The sequence below is a fragment of the Paramormyrops kingsleyae genome, chromosome 16 (assembly GCF_048594095.1).
Source record: "Paramormyrops kingsleyae isolate MSU_618 chromosome 16, PKINGS_0.4, whole genome shotgun sequence".
Classification (NCBI taxonomy): domain Eukaryota; kingdom Metazoa; phylum Chordata; class Actinopteri; order Osteoglossiformes; family Mormyridae; genus Paramormyrops; species Paramormyrops kingsleyae.
Window position 1 is genome coordinate 5,287,127 of NC_132812.1, and position 25,557 is coordinate 5,312,683.

Here is a 25,557-nt window from a genome sequence, read left to right on the forward strand (position 1 = left end):
CCACAGTACTAGCACTATTAGTTAATGTCATAAGGAAATTGAAACAGCAAGGAATATTTACATTATATAGCAAATTATTTATCATGACTTCTATAATAGAGAAGAATTAGCTGTATTCAGTGTGTGATTTCTCCATGGAGATGTTTTAGAGGTGACATGAAGGACACCTACGGGAACAAGCCATCGAGGCGGGGTCGTCTTCAGAGCGGAAGTAGTTCCTGTCACACATGCAGTAGATGGACCCCTCCAGGTATGTGTGACTGTTGGGGGGACACTTGGAGCACTTCATGTTGCCAGAGGAAGACTTGTAGAACCCCGGCCTGCAAGCTGCAAGAAAGACGTGAAGAAGGAGAGCTTAACGAAGAGCTTAACGAAGAAGCACTAGTATCTAGGAGAGCTACACCAGAACCTGGCATTCTAGCTACATCAAAGCTAGCTACTAACCAGGCAGCAAAGTAAAAGGCTACATCAAACAGGAGGGCAATATGTGTTCCACTGATATGATTAGAAAACCCAAAGTCTGTCTTAAGACAGCTGAGCTGAATTCAGACCAGCAAATAAAAATAGCTAAGTGAGCAAGCACCTCAGTCGAAACCTGATGAAGCAAAAACAGAAATCAGAATTTCCTAAATTATTCAGAAACAGGTAACCAGCACTCACAATCAAAAGACGATCTAGCAACACAACAAACAGGCTTTGGCAGATCTGTAAGTGTGACATCGGTTTTACTGCCCATATTAGGAAAGACTTACTTACACTGATTATCCAGCAAAGCCATAAACCCAAGGAGAATATTCTAGTCTCTGTGCAAAATAAGAGGAATCAGGTTGAAATGAACTTCCGCTCTGCAGGGGTTTTCATAGCCGTACAAACACAAGCTACTCTTAGAAGTGGGGACCATAGCAAATCAAATCTAATGCACCATTTCCTTGCCAGGCCAACCATCAGCTGACCAGGATGAAAAAAATCACACAGCTTACTGGGATTCCAGTGTAAGTCCTTCCTGTCCCAGATCACAAACATATACATGATCTTCCATATTTATTATTCTACATTTTAACTATCACTATCAAATCCACTATCTGTACCTGTGCCTGCGACTGCATGGACTAAGTGTGAAATGCTGAAAGGCTGTTATTGAGGTGTGGATGGAGACATCAAGGCTGACTCTCTGAGACCAGGCTGTGAGGACCAGCCCAAGCCTTATACCACTCGTTTCACGTTGCCACAATGTCAGTATCATAAAGATGTTAATCAGTCTGCTTTCAACTTCAAGCCTCAGATGGGTGACAGTCAACAGCGCCACTCTGGACAAGAAACCTTTCACAAAATACCTAATCCACTGTGCGCAAGTGACTTCTGAAACTGAGCATCGTTGTGTAAACTCAGCCTGCGTCAATCTTAGTGCAGAACAACAATCCTTTGTCAATCGATATCAGAGTATGTCACAACACCAAGTAGCACAAGGGTGGATAAATTTACTGCACCATCTCCCACACTCACAGACTGATACAGCCAATACCTTCATTCAGCCTAATTGCCTGTGTAACCCAATCGGGTGGTTCACTCAGTGGGGGTGTGTAGCCTGATCAAGGGCCAGCTTACAGCATATGTCTGAAACAAGTGCAAAATCTACCTTAAAAAAATGCTGTTTCTCTCAAAATGCAATGTATTAAACAACAACGCTAATCATTTAATTGTTTCAATATCTTATTGAACAATAAATACAAAATATTAATAGAAAATAGAAAATACACAATAAAATATATTGTTTTATTAACTTGCTCAGAAGACACTTGCACAGTAGTTATTTTTTAACTTTATATATATATTTCACAATACAGTCCTGATAAGAATAATAATAATAAAGCTTGCTTTAGTATACAGCAGAAAACGATCAGGGAATGGAGCCTGATTTAAAAAAAAAAAAAAAAAAAAAAAAAAAAACACAAATCCAATTACACCAGTCAAACTTATGTCCCATTTATCTGTTTTGTCTTCATTCCCTATAATGTTCCAGAAATACACTGCGCCTGCTAAACACTGAATTTTCCATTTCAAAGGCATAATTTTGTGGTGTTTTAAGAACTTTAATTGGAGAATTCAAGTAGAAAAGTAAACCTTCTCATTGGATGAAGGACACTTAAACTTTAGTCTTTTATCCTTAAATGATCCCTAAAGCTGCCAGAATCTAAATGGTCACACTGAATCAAATTCTATAGGATATTTATAACACTACCCTGAAAAGCATAGTTATATATTTTGACACTCGATGCCATTCAGTCCTCAACCAAGAAGGGACCCAAATGAACTAAAATGTTGGTGCTTATGTATTTCGTTTAGCAAGAAGGATCCAAAAACACTCCAAATGTAAATTCTCCAATGTAAAAAAAGTTATCACCCACACTCTGGATAAGCAACCTTAAGAAGAAAGTACAGTACTTGAGAAATGCTTGCTGAGCAGTACTTGAATGGTACTTGTAGAGCAGTACGTGTGTCTCACAGTGCCCTGAACGTTTTGGTTATTCCTCCATACAGAACCTCTTCATCTAAGTGAAATACATTGATGTATGAATACAAACTTCTCATTCCAAGTTTTGCTTAACTTGAAAATCAATAGTAATTAGGTCAGGATTATGTCAATCCAAAAACGTGTTCTTCAACTAATTGCCGTTTTTCAGCCATTCTGAGTCAGGCTTCCAAAAGGCATTGTCTTGTTGTGTGACCCTGCTGCACCTCAGCTTCAGCTGATGGACAGATTACCTGACATTTTCCTGGGGAATTCTCTGGTGCAGAGCATTCCTTCATGCTTGACCACTGGTTAATTCTGTTTTTCAATTTTTGTCGGAAATAACAAGGCCCCATGATGTCCAAAGTTAACTTTTGACTCGTCTATTTTTCAAGAAATTCCTGATAATTATCCTGAGAGTTTTTTTTTTTAGCAACTTTTCGATACACATTTATATTCTTCTTAATAAACAGTGGTTTTCATTTCACAACCCTGTCATGCATCCCGATTTCTCGGACTGTCTTTCTGATGGTGACGTCGTGAATACCAATATTTTCCATCATTTTCAGGGGCCTGCAGACTCCTGCAGGTCAATTTTAAGTTTTGCTCTTGGAGGGATTTTTGCAGAATAACCACTTCCGAGAAGAATCACTGCTGTCTTAAACATTCTCCGGTTTAACATTATGGCTCTGAGTGTGATTAGTGGAACTACAGACCCTGATAGTTTACTGAGAGATATCAGGATATTTTTGTACAATCTTAAGTAATTTCTTTTGATTGTTACATAATGTGCCACTGGAAGATATTTTCTGAAGATTTCATTCCAATGGTAAAAAGTGACCCAGATCAGCAATGTCACACAGCTGACTGAAATTATTCATGATTATTTACAAAATATTTAAATATCTGAGTTTAATCAACCCATTGCCGGGGCAGAAATGCCTGGGAGTCAGTCACACCTGAATATCACACCTTACATTAATGAAAGAAACACAAAATTGTAATATTCCCATTATTTATTTTGTATATTATTAGAATCTAAAAAAATATCATTGTTCATATTCACAATGTAAAAAACAGTGCGAGCAAGGATGCACTTATATCTGTTTCACATGCAAAACTGTCACCTACATTTTGACCTGTGAAACAAATGTGGAAGATTTGACTGGAAAAGAGTTACAATGAAAACCAGGTGAAATGTAGGGACTCTGGAAAGATATTGATCTTTAAATGGTATTTTTCCGGAGAATATGCAGCATGAATTTCAATGAGGTGATAAAGTCTATCAAGTGTCAGCAGCTTTTTTTTTTTTTTTTACTTCAGCATGAGATCTTTATTTGAAACAGATGAACCATTTGGGCTGAGAAGCTGTTATGAGAAAGATTCACTTCCCAGAGTTATAGGGCTTTGAAGCTACATGAGAGCTAAAGAAATATTTTCAGTATCACAGAACAGTTAGTATTCAACTAATCAAACAAATAGCCAAGCTAAGCCACTTACACAATTTGTCATTCAAACACGCGTATTGGCCGGGCACACAAACAGACTCATTTACTACACGCACTCCAAGACACTCCAAGTCTCCAGAGGCCAAAAGCACTTAAGAGTTTGCGGCATTATTGAGAGCAGATAAGTGACTTATGAAAGCCTCTCATTTCTGTGGGTGCTCATCCATACCAGGTGCAGAAGGAGGGCACCTAATTGTCCATCAACCTGTAAACGACTGGCGCCACTTGTACGCTCAACGGCCGCGCCATCATCAACAATGCAGTCAAGCAGAGGGCCTGGCCAGTACAAAGAGCCAGAATGGCACCCACTGGCACTGATTTATCCAGCAGTCCCTCATTCTCCTTTATAAGGATCACTTCTTTTCATAGTGATGTCCATCACTAGGATTGGGTGATACAAACAATATATCGACTTGGAGAAACTGTTGATATGAAGGGGTGGCACAGTGGTGCAGTGGTTAGCACTTACATATCTGGGACCCAGGTTTGAGTCTCCGCCTGGGTTCCATGTGTGAGGCGTTTTATTGTTCTCCCCGTGTCATCGTGGGGTTTCCTTCGGGTGCTCTGGTTTCCCCCCACGGTCCAAAAAACATGCTGAGGCTAATTTTAATTGCCAAATTGCTTGTAGGTGTGCATGTGTGGGTGAATGCTGTGTGAATGTGCCCTGCGATGGGCTGCCCCCCCATCCTGGCTTGTGTCCTTAGTCTCTGGGATAGGCTCTGGACCCCCTCTGTCCCTGAACAGGATAAGCAGCTTCAGAAAATGGATGTATGGCTGTTGATATGGAACATTGCTTGATAGTATAGCCTATCACATCACAGAAATAAATGCAATTCCAACCAATCATGTCGTACTCTTTCAAGAACCCATAACCTAACAAACGCACAGCAAGGTTGACTGAGTTAGCGGAGCATGCTACTGCTTTGGTAATATCACAGAAAAGATGAACGAGGAAACTTTGGTGGTTAAGAAAACAACATCTCAGTTACTACAGCATCTTTCTAATGTGGATAAACAAGGCAAAAAGACTTCAGTGGAGTGGTGATACTAGGCTTGGAAGGTATCTAATCTTCTATACCATCATAATGTACAGACATTACACTGTGGTATACTTTATTTTGGCAGTATTTTAAAAAGAAAACCTATTGCAGAATTTTACAATAATATTTGCCAAACTGGTGGGGGGGTATGATTAAATTCAAAAGTACCATGGTGTAGGGTATTACCATAATACCAGTCAAGCCTAGGCAGTACTTTGTCAGTTTAAAGTCTGACACGCAGCAGACTGGTGCTGTACACTGGAAACTGCCAAAGCCTTGCACCAATGTTCATGTTTTGAGTCTGTTTAAGGGGAATCCTAAGTTGAGCCTTAAAGTAAAGAATTAATTATGTTTATTGCTTTGTAATAATACTGATTTCGACTGATATGAAAAAACACATGATAAAATATTTAGCCATATCGCCCAGCCCTATCTATCATTAAGTTTTTATCCATAAACTGGATTAGAAAAAAATGAATGAACAAAAGCACATGCTAGTGTTCTTCAGCTAGCATGAGCCTTTCACCCGCCCAGCTTAGGAGGTCAACAGCACTCCTGTTTTTCTCTTCCGACACAACAAGTAAAACTAGATGAAAGGCTCACTGGGAACTGTTAACTTGTGGGCTTGTACAGATCTCCAGACCTGTCCTCCCATACTTCCGCCTTCGTTTACACAATGCAGTTACTGTGCTCTACTGTCTCTCCCTGGCCTTGCACTGGGTGCTTTGGTATTTAAATCAGTCCTGAATCAGATAGTTTAATTAGTCTTTGGAGAGCTGCAGAGCAATTTTTGAAGTGCGGATCCAAACCCGTAGGACCTCACTGAAGTCAGCGAAATCCACTCGATTTCTGCTGCATACTTACAAGCACAAAAATCAATCCATAAGAGAAGAAATCGACACTAATCAGTGTGCTGGCTACTCAGAATATTGTGCCTCAGTTACACACATTTATTCTATTCCTTTAGATGTTTACAAAGGACTTTATGCAGTGTAAACAAAAATTAAAGATTTTCTTTAGCAATATTTACACTTACTCTGTCAATGTGGGGCTAATAATGTTACAATGACAGCCCACTGAAGCTTTGTTAGAAAGGAAATATAGATTATTTATTACAAATTGTACCGTGACCATTTCTAAATGAAGAACTTTTGTAGCTATGATGTAGAATTGTTGATGTCTAAGAAAATGAAAATTAAGAGTCTCCAGCCTCATTTATTACCATCTACATGGTATGCAAAAAACAGTCCTGTGATGCAGGCGAGGTGACACAATGTCACTCAAAGAGATCCCTTAGGCAGAAGGAGACTTCCCTGTTTTCAGACAGGAAAAGGCCCCTCCCTTAGATTCTGCAGCCAGTGTGGGTGGTTATGTTGCTGCACTGAGGCATCTCTCATTGAAAAGATGCAGTAACAAAGGTGACTTCATGGATAAATCCTGCAGGCCACAATGCAGGAAACCTCACTCTGAGTTCACCAAAAGGCTACCACACACCCCCTCTAGCAAATGTATTAGTCTTTCATTGTGAATCAAGACGGAATGGAAATGAATTTATTCAAACTTTCAAAGGCCAATTGGAAGAAGTGCAGAGTTGCTTAATTGGTGCTTCCCGGGTAAAACTTCATACAAAAGGATCTGCAAGTGGCCTCAGGTGAAGCTTTGCTTGAGGGGCTTGTTGGTGGGAGGCTTTAAGACCTTTGAGTCTTCTAAGCTGTTTAAGGTGTGGCAGCTGTCCAACAGAAAGGTTCATTCAATAGGTATCCATGCTGGTTGCTTTTAATTGTTACTATCGTCTATTGTCTGGTGCATTGCGGGCACAGGCACAGGCTGACACCACCGCTGGGGGCCACACACTGTGTGCAAGCAGGGGGGCCTGACCGGTAAACGGGTTACGGCAGCCGGAGTCCCTGCTGGCAGGAATGGGCACCTAATACCTTCCCGGGGCGCTCGGTGGTCCAGCAATCGGACCGAGGCCCTGCGGAGGACAGCTGGGCTTGGCCGCTTTGGAGGATCCGGTTTCATTTTTGCCTCCCGCTCCAGTGTCGGAAACTGACTGAGCCGTTTCCTCGGGGCGACGTTTTGCTCAAACTCCATGGAAATATCTCAAAAAGCCCCTGCAATGCCCACATAATATAGCTGAAAAAGGAAAAGGTAAGAACAGCTGCGAAAGAAGAAAGTGTATTAGCATAATTTTCAATGCCAGGCGGAATGTGAGTCCCTCTTCCCGTTTTCTCAGGCTTCTGCTCCTCCCCGGTGCCATTGTGTGAATCGCTCTGGTTTTACACCGAGGGAACACAATGACAGCAGATTTGGCCACCACCTAATCCCCCATTGTGGCAGGTTTACAGTCCCCCCATTCTCTGCCGGTAGGGCCCGATCCATTTCTAGGGAGGCTGGTGGACCACACGGATTCCTCGGTGGCTGATAAATCTATCACGCTGACAAAGGAAGCGGGGGTCGGCCAAGGGTCCAGGGATTATGCTGGCTGCTTTAAAGCATGCCGACTGTCAGCCGCGGGCATGACCGATAACGGACGTATTATTTTCTCAAAAGAACGCGGGTGAAGACCGGTAATAAAACAATCCTGATCCGAGAGCCACGCCTCAGGGTATTGTAGAGGACGTAGCCTCCGTATGGTGTTCAGGCATGATAACCACGCTTTTCACACAGCTGTGGACATGAACGTCCATCCGTCTATGAACAAAGGACTATCTCTCATTGTATCAGCATGTGGGAACGGGCTCAGTTCTGGTTGGCCACATGTGTATCCGTGGACAAAGATGATAACACGGAATCCAGCAGACGGATTTACTTTTTTTTCCACAGAGTGTATTCCCATTAACCCAGAAGATTCTCATCATTCATAAAGTCTTCTACGTATCAATCATTCCGTCCACATACATACATGTGTGTGTGAGTTCCTCTACGCCTTTGATAGCCCGCCAAGTGTACAAGTGTGTTGGTAACTATACTAGCTGGGGTTGGTTTGCCTGTGGCACGTTCTCCAGTGCATATGTGTTTACAGGCCACCTTGGGGGCACCTCACAAGGCTACGTGAAGGTGATTCTCAGCAGAGAGGCACCCCGTCCAACCAGCAGCCTCCGTGTCTGTAGGACAAGAGTGAGGAGGAAAACATCGCAACAGGTCAAACAAGAGAGTACCACTGAAAAAATAACACTTTTACCTTTGCCTCCTTTTATTATATCTTCCCCGGGACACTGCTGGGTCAGAAATGCATTTAAACTCCTTCGTCTCCTCAATGAGCTCCTGCCTCAATGACTATCGCCAAGTTGCACTCAAGCCAGTCATGATGAAGTGCTTTGACAGGCTGGTCATGGGGTGCATGAAAACTGCACTCTCAGCCTCACACTGCACTCTCAGCCTCACACTGCACTCCCAGCCTCACACTGCACTCTCCACTTCGCCTATAGTCCGAACCGTCCCACTGAAGATGGCATATTCTTTCCTCTACACCTGCACCCTACCCCACCTGAACAAGATCTGCTGCTTGTACGTTGCACTGTGATCCTAGGGGAATATTATTTCATACCACCGTAGACCTGTATATGGATGGTTTGTCAAAGAAGCCCACTTGACTTGACTTGAACTTTATCCACTTTAGAATAAGCAAAGATCTCTAGGCTCTTCCAGCTCTGCATTTTAATCAGGCTTTAATAAAGAACCTTAAAACCAAGGGAATTCACAGCCATTACACTTTCATACTCTGAATAATTTCAGTTCCACTGGACAAATTCTTGCTGAACTTTGCTAAAGTGTATTATAAGAGATTTGTGCCTAATCTGCCATTAAACTGCATGAATCTGCATGGCCTCAAAATCGCTGCAGGCTGTCGTGACCCAAGAATGTTTTACGATTTCCCCAAAGTCCCAAAAGCAAGTCAAAACCGTGCTCAGGGTGAAGGCAAGGCAGGGTTTAAAAACAGAAGAGGTTTGTAATTTTGGGATCTTCCCTGCTGCTTCCAGCTCTTTTTTGTGAGCCGACAAGAGGCAGAGCAGTGGAGAAGGGCTGAACTCATCGGCTACGTCTCCTGTTCCCTTGGAAGTGACTGGCAGCCTCCGTGCCCGCAGATACCTCCATTAACAATGCCCTGCTGTCCTTAATTGGATTAATTAGCTTGTTATTGCCTTATTGAGGGTCAGAAGGGGAGGAGTTTTGGTGGGATAGGAGTATGGGACATGGAGGCATAAGAGTGTATTTTTTTCTTTTACTTTAGAGGGCTTTAGAGGTTTGCTTGACTCTGCATTTCCCCATTCTGAGATGTAATTGTGGGGTAATAAAGTTCCTTTGTTTATACGAGCCCCGCTGTGACCAACGCCGACCACGGCCCTCTAAATCTTCCGGAGCAGACTGTGAATGCCAAAGGTGCAGACGTGTGTGCTTCTCTAAGCCGGGGGGTGGTGAAGCCTGACTTTTCACACACTCTGCTAACCCAGCCTTGAAACGCGGCTCATGACAATTATCACAGTTGTTACTCCAGTCAGTGGGACAATAACTGAGCGGAAAGGGCAGGCGACAGCTCGCCACCCCCCCAGATGGATGCCTCACCTCCTCTCCTCCTCAGGCCTGTTCCGCATGGCTTCCCTGTCCTGCGCTCCCACTGATTATGCACTGCTCCTCCCCTAACCCCACCAGCCCTCACTTCTGCTCACTCCCCATACAGCTTCCATGTCTCCGTTACGGGACCTCAGCTACTCGCAATGCTGGGCATTCGTTTACATTTTATTTATTTTAGCAGATGCTTGTGGGCAAAGCAACATACCTTTTTCGTTCAAAAGCAGTGGGGATAAGGCCTTGTTTAAGGGCCCAGTGATGAAATCACTCTGTCCCCCCGGGATCTGAACCAATGACTTCGATCACACACAGAATTGTGTAGAATGATGGTTAGACGTTTGTTCCTAAGCAGGAATCTGTGATCTAGTTCAAATCCACCTAAACCTTTCCTAATCTGTATAAACAGGCACCATTAATAGATCTAATTAATATTGGCTGAATGTATCACTGTATGAACTTATTTAAATTGAAAAACTGTAGTTGGTCATAAATTTGCCACAATGGGAGAGCCAATGATAGAATGTGGGCGATTTTCACCAGGAGCATGCTGGTCTGCGCAGGTTCAGTTTGCTGCAATACAGTGCAACAAATGATGCGGCTGCAGGGAACGGGGAAATGCGAGCAGATTATTTCATAAGCAGCGCTGCCGTTTCATTAGCATTCGGTGGGGAGGTTTCCACATCCCGGGCTGGTCCCATTCTCTCAATTATGGCTTACAGTTACTCCGGCTGATGAATGAATCTGAATGCATGTCCTAACGTGTATGGGAAGGAGAGGATCATGACATGGTTAACTGGGAAAAGCAATGCTCCCAGTGGAACCCAGGCAATCAGTGTCCCTTCCTTCTCTTCACCCCCCCCCCCCCCCAAAGCACTGGAGTCAGCCCCCCCCCCGTCTGTTCTGCTATCACAGAGGCACAGACAGCCTGTCCGTCACCTTCATGCTGAGTGGACACCATAACCCAGCGTGTCAAAGCACGTACACACACACACAAACAGAGATGTGTAAGTAAGCTCTGTGACATGTACATCAGGACAGGCCCTCTCAATGTCGCTCAGCACCTTCACGTTCTGTATAAAAAAAGTCAGTTATCTTAACAAGCCAGCATCGACATAAAGTCATCTACCAACCAAACAATAAGTTTGGCAATTTCAGGGCTAATTACATGCTAAAAGTGCTGTATTTTTCTTTCTTGAACCATCACGTATGTGCTGTAAGTTCACTACATCTGGCCTTAAACATTACCCAGACAGCTGCTCTCCCCTTAATTACAAAACACACTTCCTGCCTAATTTCCCCATTACCAGGTAATGTCACGTCACACATTTACCTCAAAACAATAATATAAGGACCAGGCAGGCACAGAGCCTCAACAGCCCCAAACGTACATGGGGAATTCTTCCCCAGATGTCAGGGCTTCCAGGCTCCGGGAAAGTCACACTTAAATCCTGCGTTTAGCTCATACATTGATAGCATGAATTAATTCCAGTGCATGATTATTCGCGGCTGAAAGCTGAACATAAATTCTACACCATACGGAGGCATTCAGCCATTGATAGTAGAAGGCAAACCTTGGATTAACTGTGAAATCAGATCTTGAGTTGTTTTCAGATTTGCTAACGATGTGGGAAATTAAGTTGTATTTAGAATAAATTTCATTAATTCTATATTTGCCTCTGAAATAGCCAATTACATACATCAGTTATAAATTATGTCTATTGTTCTACTACACAAGTAGGTTTAACACAGGGAAACTTACTTTCTGTGGTGTATCAGCGAGAGTCACAGCAAAAATCGGAAGCCGACTTCCGCTGATATTTCACACATTTTACACGTTCTTGCCGAATCTCCCACCTGCCCCTAAGAGTGATGCCAAGGACACAGAGTGCGCCATGCAGCAGCGCACACAAAACGGCGGCCAGAGCAGAGTGCAGGCTGTGACCTATTTTCCCAGCAGAGAGAGACACTGCAGATCTGGGACTCTCTGAACACAATGTGGGTCCGGATGGACATGAAGGCATCGTGTATTGCGAAAACGCCACAGGGCTGAGAAATGTCACCCTGCCACTTACTGTCTGCATAGGTGTCCAAATGCCCACCGTCGCTCTGCAGTCCAGCTTCCAGAACATTCCCGTACAGGGAAACACATAAATACAAACCACATCTGCACGAAGTCTTATTTTACCAGCTGCCACTTGACCTTGTGACCTCAACCACTTACGCTAGCCTGAGTACTGCAGCTACCGACAAGTTTGGAAGTTGAACAATAGATGAGTGTTATCGTCCACCATCATGAGATAATTTACTTTAATTGTTTTCAGTACAATGCCCCCCCTTTTATGTGGCGAGGCTGTCCTATACTTTCAATTGTTTTGATTAATTACAATCATCTTGCTAGGCAATAATCATTTTCACATAATTCTAAAGAGGACGCCCATTTTCTGAAGATTTTCTATTTGAGTGATTGCCATTGATCTGTCAAATGCCTCAACACAGAATAAAATGCATTTAACCATCGAACAAAACGGATGTCTGAACATGAACACCTGAGGGTTACCGCTACTTACTAGGAGTGACGCGTCTTTCAATCAAACACCCCTCCAGGTATGATTCTGCTACCCCCAAATGGCGACAGAAGCGGAAGGAGACGGTGCATCATGAACATTAGATTGCAGGAAACAAGCGCTCTTTAATTGAACCTTTCCTCACACAATGGCATTGACAGAAAAAGTGCTGTATTTGTCATTTTGCTGTTATGGATACATTCAAATCATTGCATAACAAGGACAAAAGGTGACATAATGTAGCTACCACCTCGATTGTGGCTACATGATTTGCATGTAATTAACCACATGAGAAACCTAATCATAACATGTATTGGAAGCCATGTATTAATGTATAAAGATGTAATTAACACCTCTTTTCAGGTTTAATAACATGTTCTTGCATCACCACTTGTCATTAACTACACAGTAACTTCAAGTTATTTCCTTACAGATACAAAGTGAAACGGATTTTGCTGTACCACTCCCCTCTGATGTGTTTATAGTATGATCATAGTAATAATTGTATTCTCAGTAACCATTAACAGAATTAATATCAGGCACTCAGTAACACACCAGTGGTAATGTCAGGAAGCAATACCAACAGAGCCAGTCAAACACATAGTCTGAGATCCATACTTGGTGAATAGCTACATGAAAAATATGACATGTCACGGATAAACATAAAAAGGGTTTAGGTGCTTAATTTATAGGTCACTTTATATTTGAAATAATATTGTTAAAATCACTGCTAAAGAGAAAGCAAATGCGAAAATAGTGAATATAAATCTATTACATAAATCTATTAATGGGATCATAGCAGGAGAGCACATGACTTCCCATTAGTTATACAGTCTCCTATTTATCATAGGCAAAGGTGGCAGGACCTGCTCATATAAAGAACCTCGGAGAGGGAATATCCCCCAAACTGTCTCCATGTTTTATTGTGATGTCATTAGTGCAGCCCCTGACAAATCACTCAATCTGCCATAAAGTCAGAATGACTTCAGCTGCAAAAACACAGGAAAGGAGGAATTTCACTTTTTCTGCTAAGGTAAGCTTAGCTCAGTATATACCAACGAACGCACACTTTGTCACCCTTAAGACACAAGTGAAAATATCAGAAATTATGAGAACCGAAACCCTTTCCTGTAATAACATCACTCATATTTATTCAGAATTGTGTCCTTCATGCTGAAATTACAACACCATTATAATACACTGATATTGTACCTTGAATTTGACACAGTGCTTTTCCATTTAATGTGTCATTAATGCACACCTGCTAAACTGAAATTCAACAAAGCCATGGTCAAGAATAATCAGAGACCAGATTAATATTAACCAATAAAACGCAGCATACTTTGCCTACCTGAGTCATAGCATCTACTGCATTTTAATATTTTAATAGGGTTATTAAAGTGTTTGAGAAAGTTCTTCTAAATTATGTGGAACAGTCTGGACTCTCCGTGTTAGGGGAGGGGGTCTCTCCTCACTTCTAAATGTTTAAAGGTCCCTTCTTTAATTAATGGATAAACAGAATGCCTGGTAGGCTTCTGTGCAGAGTCCATGCCCCTCTTCAGACTGAGGCTACCGTCAGGTGTAAGCTGAACATTAAAACACAAAGATACTCTAAGAGGTAACGTCGGGGCACCTCCCTCCAGAAGGGGCTGGCGGCAGAAGCGGGGACCTTTCCGGATGCACTGTACGTTTCCATTGTCCCGTGAGTGCTGTAACATCGCTCGCAGAGTAACCATTCTTCACGCCCTAATAAGCTGAGCTGTTCGGCACAGCGCTTGGCATTCAAGGTGAAGTCACTCCTGGAAGGTTGGGGGGGGGGGGGGAGATCAGCAGCGCTGGACCATGGAAAGGTTTTAATAAGCCGGAGGTGCAGAAATTTGGCTCTCTCTAAGATGATGCATGGGCTCACATAGCAGATCCACACTCCTTTAAAAGTTAATGACTTGTGGTCTGTGACCCGTCTTGTTTTTCCAGCTAAACAGAACAGATTCCCCTCCCCGGAATTCAGCTGGTCAATGACATTTTTCACTTGTCACCGACTGGGTTTGCTCCGAAGCCTCCTTCTGTCCTGCCTTCTCCTACACAGAGGGCATTTGACAGCGTCCCAGACAAAGAGGTTTGTCCTTGCCTGAGAGACATCTTTGTTGTCTGGCATCATCCCCATATTCCATATTACAGCTATGTGCATCTGTGTATAGTGCTGAATGTTGCCACAGTTTGCACCTATTTTCAGATGCACTATTCATTTTTATATTGTATGAAAGTGATGCTTCAACAGTCCTTTTCCCTAATAAAATATGAAATGACAAGTAGTTCTGCATCATTATCTGTTTTACAAGAGTTCATAATTTACTTTCACAGTTCATGTGAGAATGATTTGCATTAATTGAAATGCTTCCTGTCCTTTTTATGGTTCTAGTTATAGATTTCTACAGAGCCTATTATTACCACATCCCTTTTTGGTATTTTAAAATTCACATCCACTTGCTAACTGCCTGGTCGTACATATAGAATATAATCACAGAGATGAGATTAAGGGCAAAGCGGCATTTAACCAAATTCCCCGTATATTTGTTTACACTCATAAATATGTTTTTTCAGTAGCTTTAAGCCATATGGATAGTGAGTAAAAACCATAGTCAACAGCAAGATAATGCCGTAATTATTCACTCGATACCTGGTGTGGAACTCTTTTAGTGCAACATTTGTAATATCTGTTGTATAACGATCTAATGCCTGTACCTCGTCAAAGATGAGGAAACAGATTCCAATTAAATTATGCCTTCTGTTACACAGATTGTTTCCCATGTTTGACATTAAACCATTTTGCCTGGAACATCACAATCTTTACCTAGAGGTTCTGGAAAAATTCAGTATTGTTTCAGGTACAAGTATGATTTACAAAAATTGCCTTTTGAGATAATTACCGAATCAAATTGCTGCATGTTGAATCCAATCAAGCTGAATCATTTGAAATTAACCAACACTGTTTTTGAGTTAAGCTGAACCGTGACCAGAATGGAATCACTACTTCTCCGAATCCTGGCTGGCTGGAGCAACTCCCTTGTTATACAAACAAAATGTAGAAGAATCGCCCAGAGATCTCCCTCTCTCGATGCTTACATGAGTCATTGACAACTCCAGTGCTTTTCCCATGTATGTTCTGCATCCCCTGCTGAGCACGGAGCTGTCAGCAAGGAGTATCTTTGCCCCTGTGAGACGGCATCACGCTGCACCGGAACTAATTTACCATGATTAAAAACAAACAGCAGCAACGTAACATATGGCAGCTTGAGCTCTTCTTACTCAAAGTGGAAGGTTTTGTACTCCTATATTCCCTGAAGGAAAGACATAAAACCAGAAAGAATCCAGTACATTTTTTCCCTATTAACTATTTCGGTGACTGACACTGTTAACGCAGGATGCAGGCTGTCTGCCCGACATCACTAAAAGAATATTTGCTCGGCTATGAGCCGTTAAATGAAGATGGGAAGGTTTTGCAGCGGCAGGCAATAAATCCTTCCCCCTTTCTCAGGTTTACAGTAACGATCCGGCTGTTTCCACAGAGCCTCCCAGTCAGGCACTCAGACGGTCCCAGCTGGGATGTTAAGGGCTTGCCGCCTGCTCCATTGATTAACGTTAAAAAGACAAACAAGGGCCCACCGCAAACTTCAGATTCACAAGGTTAAGCAGACGTTGACTAGCTGCGCACAGCTCGCTGCGAGGGGTCGGGGGAGAGGTGACTGGTTTCGACTCAAATGCCAGTTCCTATTGACCCACATACTGAGCCAGTGGGCCAGCTAGTTTGTGTTTTCCATTAGTGGGAATCTTGCTGATGTGAAGAGTGTCAAGCATAAAACGTGTCAGCAAATTGACAATTACCAAATACTAAGTGCGCTACTTAGTATTAGCTGAAGAACTAGTATCAGTCCACATATGGCAATGGTGAATGAGTCTGCTGGTCAAATTAATGACTGTCTAGTTAAGTAATGACATATCGGTCAAAAAAAAAGGGGGGGGAACCATCTTTGAAAGATAAGGCGAGCAGCTCGTATATTCCTCCCCCCCCCCCATCCCCTGAGATGAAGCCCCAGTGAGCTTGGGAGGAATGGCAGTCAGAAAGGTCTTGCCCTGCTGTCAGGCTGGTGCCACTCTCATCGATCATCATCACACCCCCCCACACAGAGCATGGAGCCCCCCCCCCCACAGGGTGCCCATCTCAAATAAACAGCCCCTCAGCTGTCTGCATCTGGAACCAAGTGGGGAACATTCCTAGGTCTGTGGTGGCCTTGTCTGAAGTGGAAAAAGCCCACCTCCCTGCTTCTTTCCCACCCCTCATCCAAGCAGGGAGTGAAATTCAGCTGACGCAGTATTTCAAGAGGAACAGGGTTGCGTCCAACCATGGGCCAAAATCCAGCTGACAGAGTGTATCATGAGTAACAGGGCCGTGTTCCATCATGGGCCAAAAAAGCAACTGACAAGTTGTGTCATGAGGGACAGGGTCACGTCCAACCAAAGGCCAAAATCTAGCCGACACAGTGCATCATGAGGAACAGGGTCGCATCCCATCAAGAGACAAAAAACAGCTGCCACAATGTGTCATGAGGGTCAGGGTCACATCCCATCATGGACCAATAACCAGGTAACACGGTGTGTCATGAGGGTCAGGGTCACATCCAATGATGGGCCAAAAACCAGTTGACACAGTGTATCATAAGAAACGGGGTTGCATCGCATCACGGGCCAAACGCCAGCTGACGCAGTGTGTTATGAGGTACTAGTTCGTGTCACATCACAGGCCAAAAACCAGCCCACAGAATGCAAAATAAGGAATACAGTTCAGTCCATCCATGGACATAAAACCAGCTGACACATTGCCTGTCAAAAAGAATACGCTTAAGTCAACAGAGGAGTAGGACTCAATCCAATCCCAGAAAGGAAAGCAGAATACGCAATATGCCATGTGGACCACCAATCAATCCAACCTCCCAATGAAAATCAACTTAAAGAGTGGATTAGGATAAAGATAAGGCTGTTTTCCATGGAAAGGGCTACTAACAAGCATGATATGATACAATGTACAGACTTCGGTGATTCCTAGACTGGAAAATGCTCTTTGAAAGTCACATGTTTTGTGTGTGGTATTTTGCCTTCTGATTAATTAATGGGACAGTGCTTTAGGGTGGCAACTTTAATAAAGCTGCCATTCTATTGCTTTCCCCTATAGTTTTAATACGTAGTTATGTGCAGCAAATGAATCTTTGTTTTTCGGGTTGCTGCAATGTAATTGTATTTCTTTTATAAAGTGTGGGATGATGGGATTAACACAGATTTCCCCAGATGTTTGCTGTGGAGCATCAGGGGCACAGTGGGCAGGTGCAGAAAATATAACTGTCTGTATTCATGAAACAACCATCAACAGCATCATATTTGGTTAGACCTTTTTAGGCGTAACTTTGGCTGTGAAAGATGTTTTAAAAGAAGTCTTATATTAAATCATCGTTATCTTCCATTTGCGATATTTGCAGGGATTATTATTATCTTCCCTTCTGGCTTTATACACCATTTGCATCCTGAGTTTCTGAAAACAAGCAGTAATAAGCTGCCAGTTGAATCAGGGGTACAGGAAACGTAGTGCTGGAAATGCATAAACTGATATGGGCAGCCAGTCTCACACAGACAAACATTACGAGGACTGATAGGGTCAGTGATAGAGATGTATGGATTGTATCGGCCAACTATCGGTACCGGCCGATGGTTAAAAATGAGGTTATAATTACCCCCGATACTGTAATTCCCTTTGAAATGGTGACCCATATTGCTTTGTACACCCACGTCATAAACAGTTAGAAAAAAGTCTGCTGTGTGGAATAATTTGCATTAGTGAAAACAACGTGTTTTTTGCAAACATAAGGTGAGTAAAATTTCATGAGGAGGATCTACTAATAAATATTTAAACAAAACTAATTTGATTACTCACCTTAAACCGAGGCAGTGAAGAGTATGAAGGGTTTCTGAAAAACGAATCCGTTCCAGTATAGAAGGATGCAGTACTGGCGAATAACCACAGTCCATCAGTAATGCAAGAGTTTGATTGCAAAAGAAAATTTCAGTCTCTTCCGTTTATCACACTTGATGATCATCCCTTTTTTGTTATAAATGTAATAAATACACCTCTGGAAAAAATTAAGAGACCACAGCAATATTTTGTTTCACTCATTTCACAGTTTTTTTGCAAACTTCAGCCTGGCTCTTCCCTGCTTCTCATCGATGAAGGGCTTCTTCCTTGCTTTATGGGTCTTTAAGGGCTTCTAGGAGTCGTAGCAGTCCTAACTGTCCTAGCAGTGCACTTCACGCCACTTAATGTTTCCCATTCTCATTAAAGGTCACTTGGAGTCATCCTCCGAATCATGAGAAACTGTCAAAAAAGTTAACGGTCACTTCTGGCATTACAATGTCGCTTCTGCCCTCTACATGGCTGGTTTCTGGTTGTTCCCAGTGTCTCGTGTTTCACCTTGTTCTTGTGTACTGCTGTTTTACAAACTTTGGACCTGGAAGCAGCCTGCTGCTCAGTGTAGCCTTCTGCCAGCAGAACTAGGATCAATCAGAGTGGTCTCAATTTTTTCCAGAGCTGCATATAAGATACATACATAGGATCTTGTTCACTGTTGGTGTTCTCTTAGTAAAAAAAAATATACAGTGGTACCTCAGTTCTCGAACTCATTAAATCTCGAATTTCTTAAAAGTCGAACCAACCACTTCGGAAAAAAATGACCTACTACTCGATCTGAATCTGTCAAACCGTGTACGCCGACCTAAGATAACTTGTACGCGCGGGGAAATGAGTCGTGGCACGTCTCTCAGCGGAATCAAAGGGTAACGCTTCAGTCTCAGCCTGGCATTCGCTGTGATAGCATCCTGCATGTTTACACTAACTGAATACATATATTTAGACAGTAAAAATACATTTAGACAATGATAGACAGTAACAGTAATTATTATTATACAATAAAATACATTTTAAAATAAAGATTTCTTATTAATTATTTTAATATTAATAATAATATTAATAATAGGATTCAATCCGGAGTTCTGAATGGATTAAGTTTGAGTTCTGAGGTACCACTGTATATACTCTTTCATATTTGCGGAATGGGTAGAATGGTGGTGCAGTGGTTAGTTCTGTTGCCTCACACGTCTGGGATGCGGGTTGAAGTCTCTGCCTGAGTTCCATGTGTGTGGAATTTGCATGTTTTCCCCATGTTGTCGTGAGGTTTCCTCTGGGTACTCTGGTTTCCCCCCACAGTCCAAAGACATGCTGAGGTTAATTGGAGTTACTCAAATTGCCCATAGGTGTGAATGGTGTGTGAGTGTGCCCTGTGACGGGCTGGCCCCCCATCCTGGGTGGTTCCCCGCCCATGCCCATAGCTTCCAGAATAGGCTCTGGACCCCCCACGACCCAGAAGGATGAGTGGTTTGGAAAATGAATGAGGAATGTTATTAATTTATTTTTTAATTCATTTGGGTAGAGTATCCCTTTAATCTCACTTAAGCAGGACCTCCCAAGCAATCGGTATTGGTAGCGGTGTCAGTTTTCTAAATAATCAGTATCGGCCAGTAATTTCTTTACCAGTGCATGACTAGTCACTGATGGTCTGGAATAGGGAAGATGGAAGAGAGAGGAGGAAACCATCCACGAGGAATGTCCACAAGGTACTGAGACTGCGAGACTACAGCAACATTCACCAGAACAGCCACTAACACCAAGAGCGCAGTGTAACAGACAGTGTATGTTTGTATCCTGAAAATATATGATACAGCATGGTGCAAAGAAATGTTTAAAGCTATTTATCACGGCAGTAATTATATATCTGTTCAGAACAAGAAACAATTTATCAGTAGAACGTAGGCAAATTAACAGTAATGCAATAAAAAAGCAGGATTTATTATTATTATTATTATTATTATTATTATTATTTCTGGTACCTTGGGCTGACTATCAGAACACTTCCTCTCCTCAGGGGCTCCCCAGCTGTTCCATATATTTATTGAATTTCTCCACTAGCTCACTTAATTAATAAATTCAATGAGGAATTTATTAGCCAAATAAGGTGTGCTAGTGGTCAAAAATTCATAGATGGAGTAAGTTTAGTAGAGGTTTTGAAACGGCTAAGCTAGCACACTTTACACCAACATGTAAATTGTAAATAGATCATTTTCTTACACTAATACTTTTGCACAGTACTATATATGAAATATATATAAAAGGCTAAATGTTGTGTCAAAGTTGCTATTCTGCTCTGGAAATATATAAGGTAAACATGCAATTCAAACATTGTTTTCTAACATGTCAAGGGAACCATACAGCATCACATACTGGAAAGTGCCTTGGTCAGATATTCAGAATGAAACCACATAAAGCTCTCAGAAAACGAGAGGCTGATGGAGAAACCAGGTTCTAAGAGTCACCTGAGTTATCATAAGTTCCACTAAGGACTTGATTCAAAAGTAACGGGCATAAATGCTGAATTCTTGTAGTTTAAGACAGTGTTTCTCAACTCAGTTCTCAAGGACCCCCAGCAGTCCACGTTTTTGCTCCCTCTGGGAGAGAGATACAAGCTGGGAGGGAGCAAAGATGTGGATTGTGTGGCAGGGAGCTGGGAGGAAATAAAAATGTGGACCGTCCCCAAAGACCAGACTGAGAACCACTGGTTTAAGAAACCCACTGAAGAACACAGCTGACATGTACGTCTGAAAATCAGAGTCAGACGTGAGCTTGAGTCCAACTTGACTTAATCCCCCTGGACATCAGTCAACACCAAGCCAGCCTTAACGGAAGAATATGATCCAGGCAGACCCCAAAACTAAAGCTTCTTCACTGTGTTAGCAGAGCAAGCTCCTGAAAGTTCAGTGTTGTTCTTGATTGAGGCTAAATGTCAGCCAATGCACTGGTCCCCTGTGAGGGAAGATCTGTCGAGCTCAAAAAGCACACGACAGTGTAGCAGGGCCAGCAGGAGACCTGCAGAACCAACATCAAGCCCTAATCAGAATCTAGGAATAATATCACCGATCTCTGAGTCAATTGCAATCACTTATGCTTCAACTGCACTGAGCATGCTGTAAATGCAAATCAAGCCACGCAACTGACAAAGCAGTAGCTTATTATTTCCAAAGGCGTAGATATCAAGGGCACTGCGTTAGTCAAGCTTCCATAGAGAAGTCTCTGACTCAGGGAACACTAGGTGTGCAATACTCTTTCAGATACTCAATTACTCAAGCACATCTGCAAAATGTCAAGTGACTTCAGGTATCCTCTCAAAAGGCTATTTCATTCATAATTAATCTAATCTGGTTAAACTGCTAAGCAGTGGACCCACGCAAACAAAACTATATCCTTGACTTTAAAGAGAATGACAGACTTCTGTGCACGAGTACAGTTGGCTCTAAAACAGTATAGAGGGAATTCTTGCCGAAACATTATTACTGACATGAAATTATGGTATTATCAGCCATATTGGCAACTTTGTGCTTTAGTGTAAAAAGACTCAAGGTGGAGGATCTGTGCGATTGAATATGAACCTGAAATGCAATATTCCTTTTGTATTATGTCCCTAAGAAAAAAGCAGATTTACTTCATTCTTCCATTTCCACTACAGGACCTTCTGAATCTCCACCAGAAATGGAATCTCTCTTCGAAAACCAAACTTGGGACAGCATATTGAACTTTTCAATGTATGCGGACGATGCCTTTGGCTGAAGATGCCACATGAGAAAAGGTGCGAGTTATGGCCCCTAGCGCCGAGCGCCTGTTTGTGGACAGGGGACAGAATGCAGGGCACTTTAAGGTGGTTGCGAGGAACGTGAAGGACGTGTTGCCTTGTAAGCACCGGAGCACACAAGCCTCGACTCAGATAGTGCGGCCTGGTCCAGCAGCGCGACGAGCGATCTGCTCCACAGAGCCGGGGCCGTGACAGAGACGGGTAAAAGCCGACGCAGAACATGTCAGATAAAAGAAGAAACGTCTTTCGAAAAACCATCAGCCCTTCCTGATAACCCTGGGTGCAGACATATTAGTAACTAGAGATGTATTATGTATGAAGGCACAAAAATGTAATTCCTCAAATCATCCCTTCAAATCTGAGAACAATAAGCTCATTTAATGCTGAAAGCATTCAGTAAAATACTCCATGTGTATTTCCAGCATGGCATACACACAGCATACTGACTGGAGGATACTTAGGATAGCAGAGGTCACTGGCAACCCTGATGTCCAGAATCATTACAAGCAAATATATCTGGACCAAAAGCTCAACGAAACCTCCAATGAGATGAAAAGGATTGTCCTAATGACCTGTGATAATTACCAGCTGTAAATTCAGGAGAATGCACGTTCAGATTCTATTCTCGGAAATCTGAATTAGAAAATGAAAGGATTTAAGGCCGCATATGCACATATGGCTGAGAATTAGCGTACCGAGGTCCTCCTGATGGAATCTCAGCACGCAGGGATTTGCTCTGGGCTTGTGTCAACCAGAACCGTTAGGCCAATGTTTGCTCAAAGACATGAGGTTCCAAAGGAAGGAACCACAGGCACACAGCATCGCAAAAAAAGAGGCAAAAACCTCACATGAGTGTTTTTTTTTCGCCCCATAAGCCCTCAGTACGGGATTTTCGGAATGGATTGCTGTACTTGGTTATGATAAGATGTAATATAATCTAATGATTTAAAAAGGTATAATCCAGGGATCAGGAACATGGCATTAAGTGTGTCAATAAATCCAAATAATATGGATAAAAATGTCACTTTCTTCACAATAGTGCTAATGCCTGGTCTGCAGTTTGATACATATAGGCTGACAGCTGAGACCTCCCTGGTAATGAAAGTTTTACTTCACCAGATATACCTCACCCAGCTGACGGGGAATGAAGAAGCGATTGTTCGGCGAGGATTATTGCTGTATGACGTCGTCTTTTTTCCCATTGATAATACCAATTTACAAAGGTAAAGCTGTTTTACTCCACCGAAGCAACGTCATGCCTTTTGAAATCAATCCAATCTTCAACAAATTGGATTTTCACCCCTTTACAGGAATCCATTACAGTCATAATGTTCTCAGAGATGAAAACACAGAGCCGGGGCGGCTGCGCGGGACTGTCGACGGCGGCTGGCTTCGCCGTCGGCTCTGTGGAACGATGAGAGGTGCGAGGATCCCCACCTTTTACGCCAGTGATGCATGTGAAGCGGAGAGGGCGGCCCGTCAAACCGCTATCGACTCTGCGTCTCTATGTGGCAGCGACTGCACTCTGCTATAAGGCTGTAACGGCATGAACCCCACTGTAATCAGCCTGTGAAGGTACCTGCTCTGTGTGGGGATTCATTCTGCAGATTTTATATGCAATTATTTTAGGAGAGCAGAGGACCTAAAACAGATAAACTTACAGGATAAAAAAAAAAAATCCAACGTCCAGCTTGAAAAACACTGCAATTGGAAACACTTAGCATTTTACACTTAACAAAAACAAAACGGACTGCCCAGATTGGAAATACTGTAGCGTCCTGGTCATATTCAAGCTAAGAAGGACAATGCAGACAGTACATACACTGCCTGCTGCTGGACCAGGCTGATAATGAAGAAGTAGGAGATTTTTCTTGTAGTACACAGACAATACATTTTAAGTGAAATATAAAATGTAAGCTTAGAGTTATACAGTTATCTTTCCTGCACAGCCACAGACACCTGTCACGACACAGCTGAAGGTCCATCGCAGGAGCCTCTCAGTCACGGCACACAAGCGTGCATGTGAGCGGAAACATAAAAAAACAACAAGCAGCACAGCTCAAACCTTTCACCAAAGAGCCGGCAAATAATGCAGCATTTCTCCGGTGCAGTGCTAAGCCTGGACTCGTTCCACCTTTCCATGGCTGCTGAACCCTGTGTGCCGAGCGGAGGAGCACGATGCGGATTCACAGTGACGAGGAACCGTCTGCCGCAGAACGTCTCTCTCAATAACCAGAGCCGATCAGTCACAGCCGTCTCACTGTGGCGTCCGGAGCCTCCCGTGCGGCTCCCTGCCTTCTAATATCTTCATTATCTGGGTGCAGAGATGCACGCAAATAATATTTCAGTCTGAAGTTTGGTTTGGTTACTGTCTTGGGCAGCAGTGCCCGAGTGGCTAATCGGGAGAATTCCCACTTAGTTGCCTGGGTGTTGGGCTGGTGATGAAGGTCGGGAAATGCAAAGTTTATCTTAACGCTATAGCTTTCTCAAACCACTCGAATAAGTTTACGGTCTGGAGTGTGACATTCCCGCCCTGCAGGACCGTGAGCAGTAATAAGGTTGCCGCCTGCCACACGCTCGTCTTCAGCTACGAGTCCGACGGAGAGACCGCACCCAGATGTCAAGCAGGTTGTTGAACCCACCATCTGGACACCACGAAGAGAAACAGGTTGAGTGGATGGAGGCCTCCATGTGTAACTCATCCCAGACCGAGCACGTCTGCAGCATCCCAAATACTTAGTCATGCACCCAGTTCAGTGTATCTTCGATATGTAGGTCTATTTCAATAAAAGCTCCAATACAAGGAAAAAAAATCACATAAATATCATATCAAGTTTACACATGCTTCATACATATAATGAGGCCGTTATTCTTCACTTAAAATTATCATCTGTCTTCCAGGTTGGTTCAAATATTTCAGTTCAGAGCAATCATGCAAATCCCTGCTGGCGGCACAATTCTGTCTCTGACATCTCTGTAAATCCAGCAAAACGAAATAACCAGAAGGACCATGTGTGAGGTAGAGCCCCTAAAAGGTGCTCAAAATAACCAGAGCGCCATGTCTGAAAGAGAGAGAAACAGAGACCAGCCCAGGCTGTGATGGTTTCGATTCCCAAAGCAGGAATCAGGAGCCACTTCTGACAAAACTCAGTGAGACAGCTCTTAGCGTGGTACGGAGGTAAAGGAGGGATCTGGCCTCTGAGATTTCCTTAACGTCATTCACAAACAAATTAACATGCTTGTAAGCCAGAGACACATTGTTCCATTCCAACAATGTTTGCATCACCATGACATCATGCCAGCTCAGACTTTGATCATATCATATCATATCATAAAGAGAAAAAAAAACAGTCCTCCATGTTCTAAAACAGCATACCCAGTAAAGAGTCACAGTGTGAAATCCCAAATGTTTTGGTCGCATTAACATGGTAAAAATGGTCAATTCAGCGATGCCCACTGCATTTTTTCCGCTGTGGATAAATACCCCAGGTTCATTACTCTTACCGCCCAGCCCATCAGCTTCCCGAGCTGCAGCAGCTGCTGAAAGGCATCGGTCTAGAACTTTCTAACAGTCAGTAACCACAC

The 25,557-nt window shown here is 42.9% G+C and overlaps 1 protein-coding gene across 4 annotated transcripts in view; it reads right to left on the reverse strand.

The window, feature by feature from the left end:
• Window positions 1–25,557, reverse strand: part of LOC111852079 (ephrin type-A receptor 3-like) — a 76,883-nt gene that overhangs the window by 35,052 nt on the left and 16,274 nt on the right. For all 4 annotated transcript variants that reach the window (XM_023827608.2, XM_023827606.2, XM_023827605.2 and 1 more), the window contains exon 4: window positions 172–327. In XM_023827608.2, coding sequence (XP_023683376.1) covers window positions 172–327 — 156 coding nt within the window. The remainder of the gene's footprint in view (window positions 1–171; window positions 328–25,557) is intronic.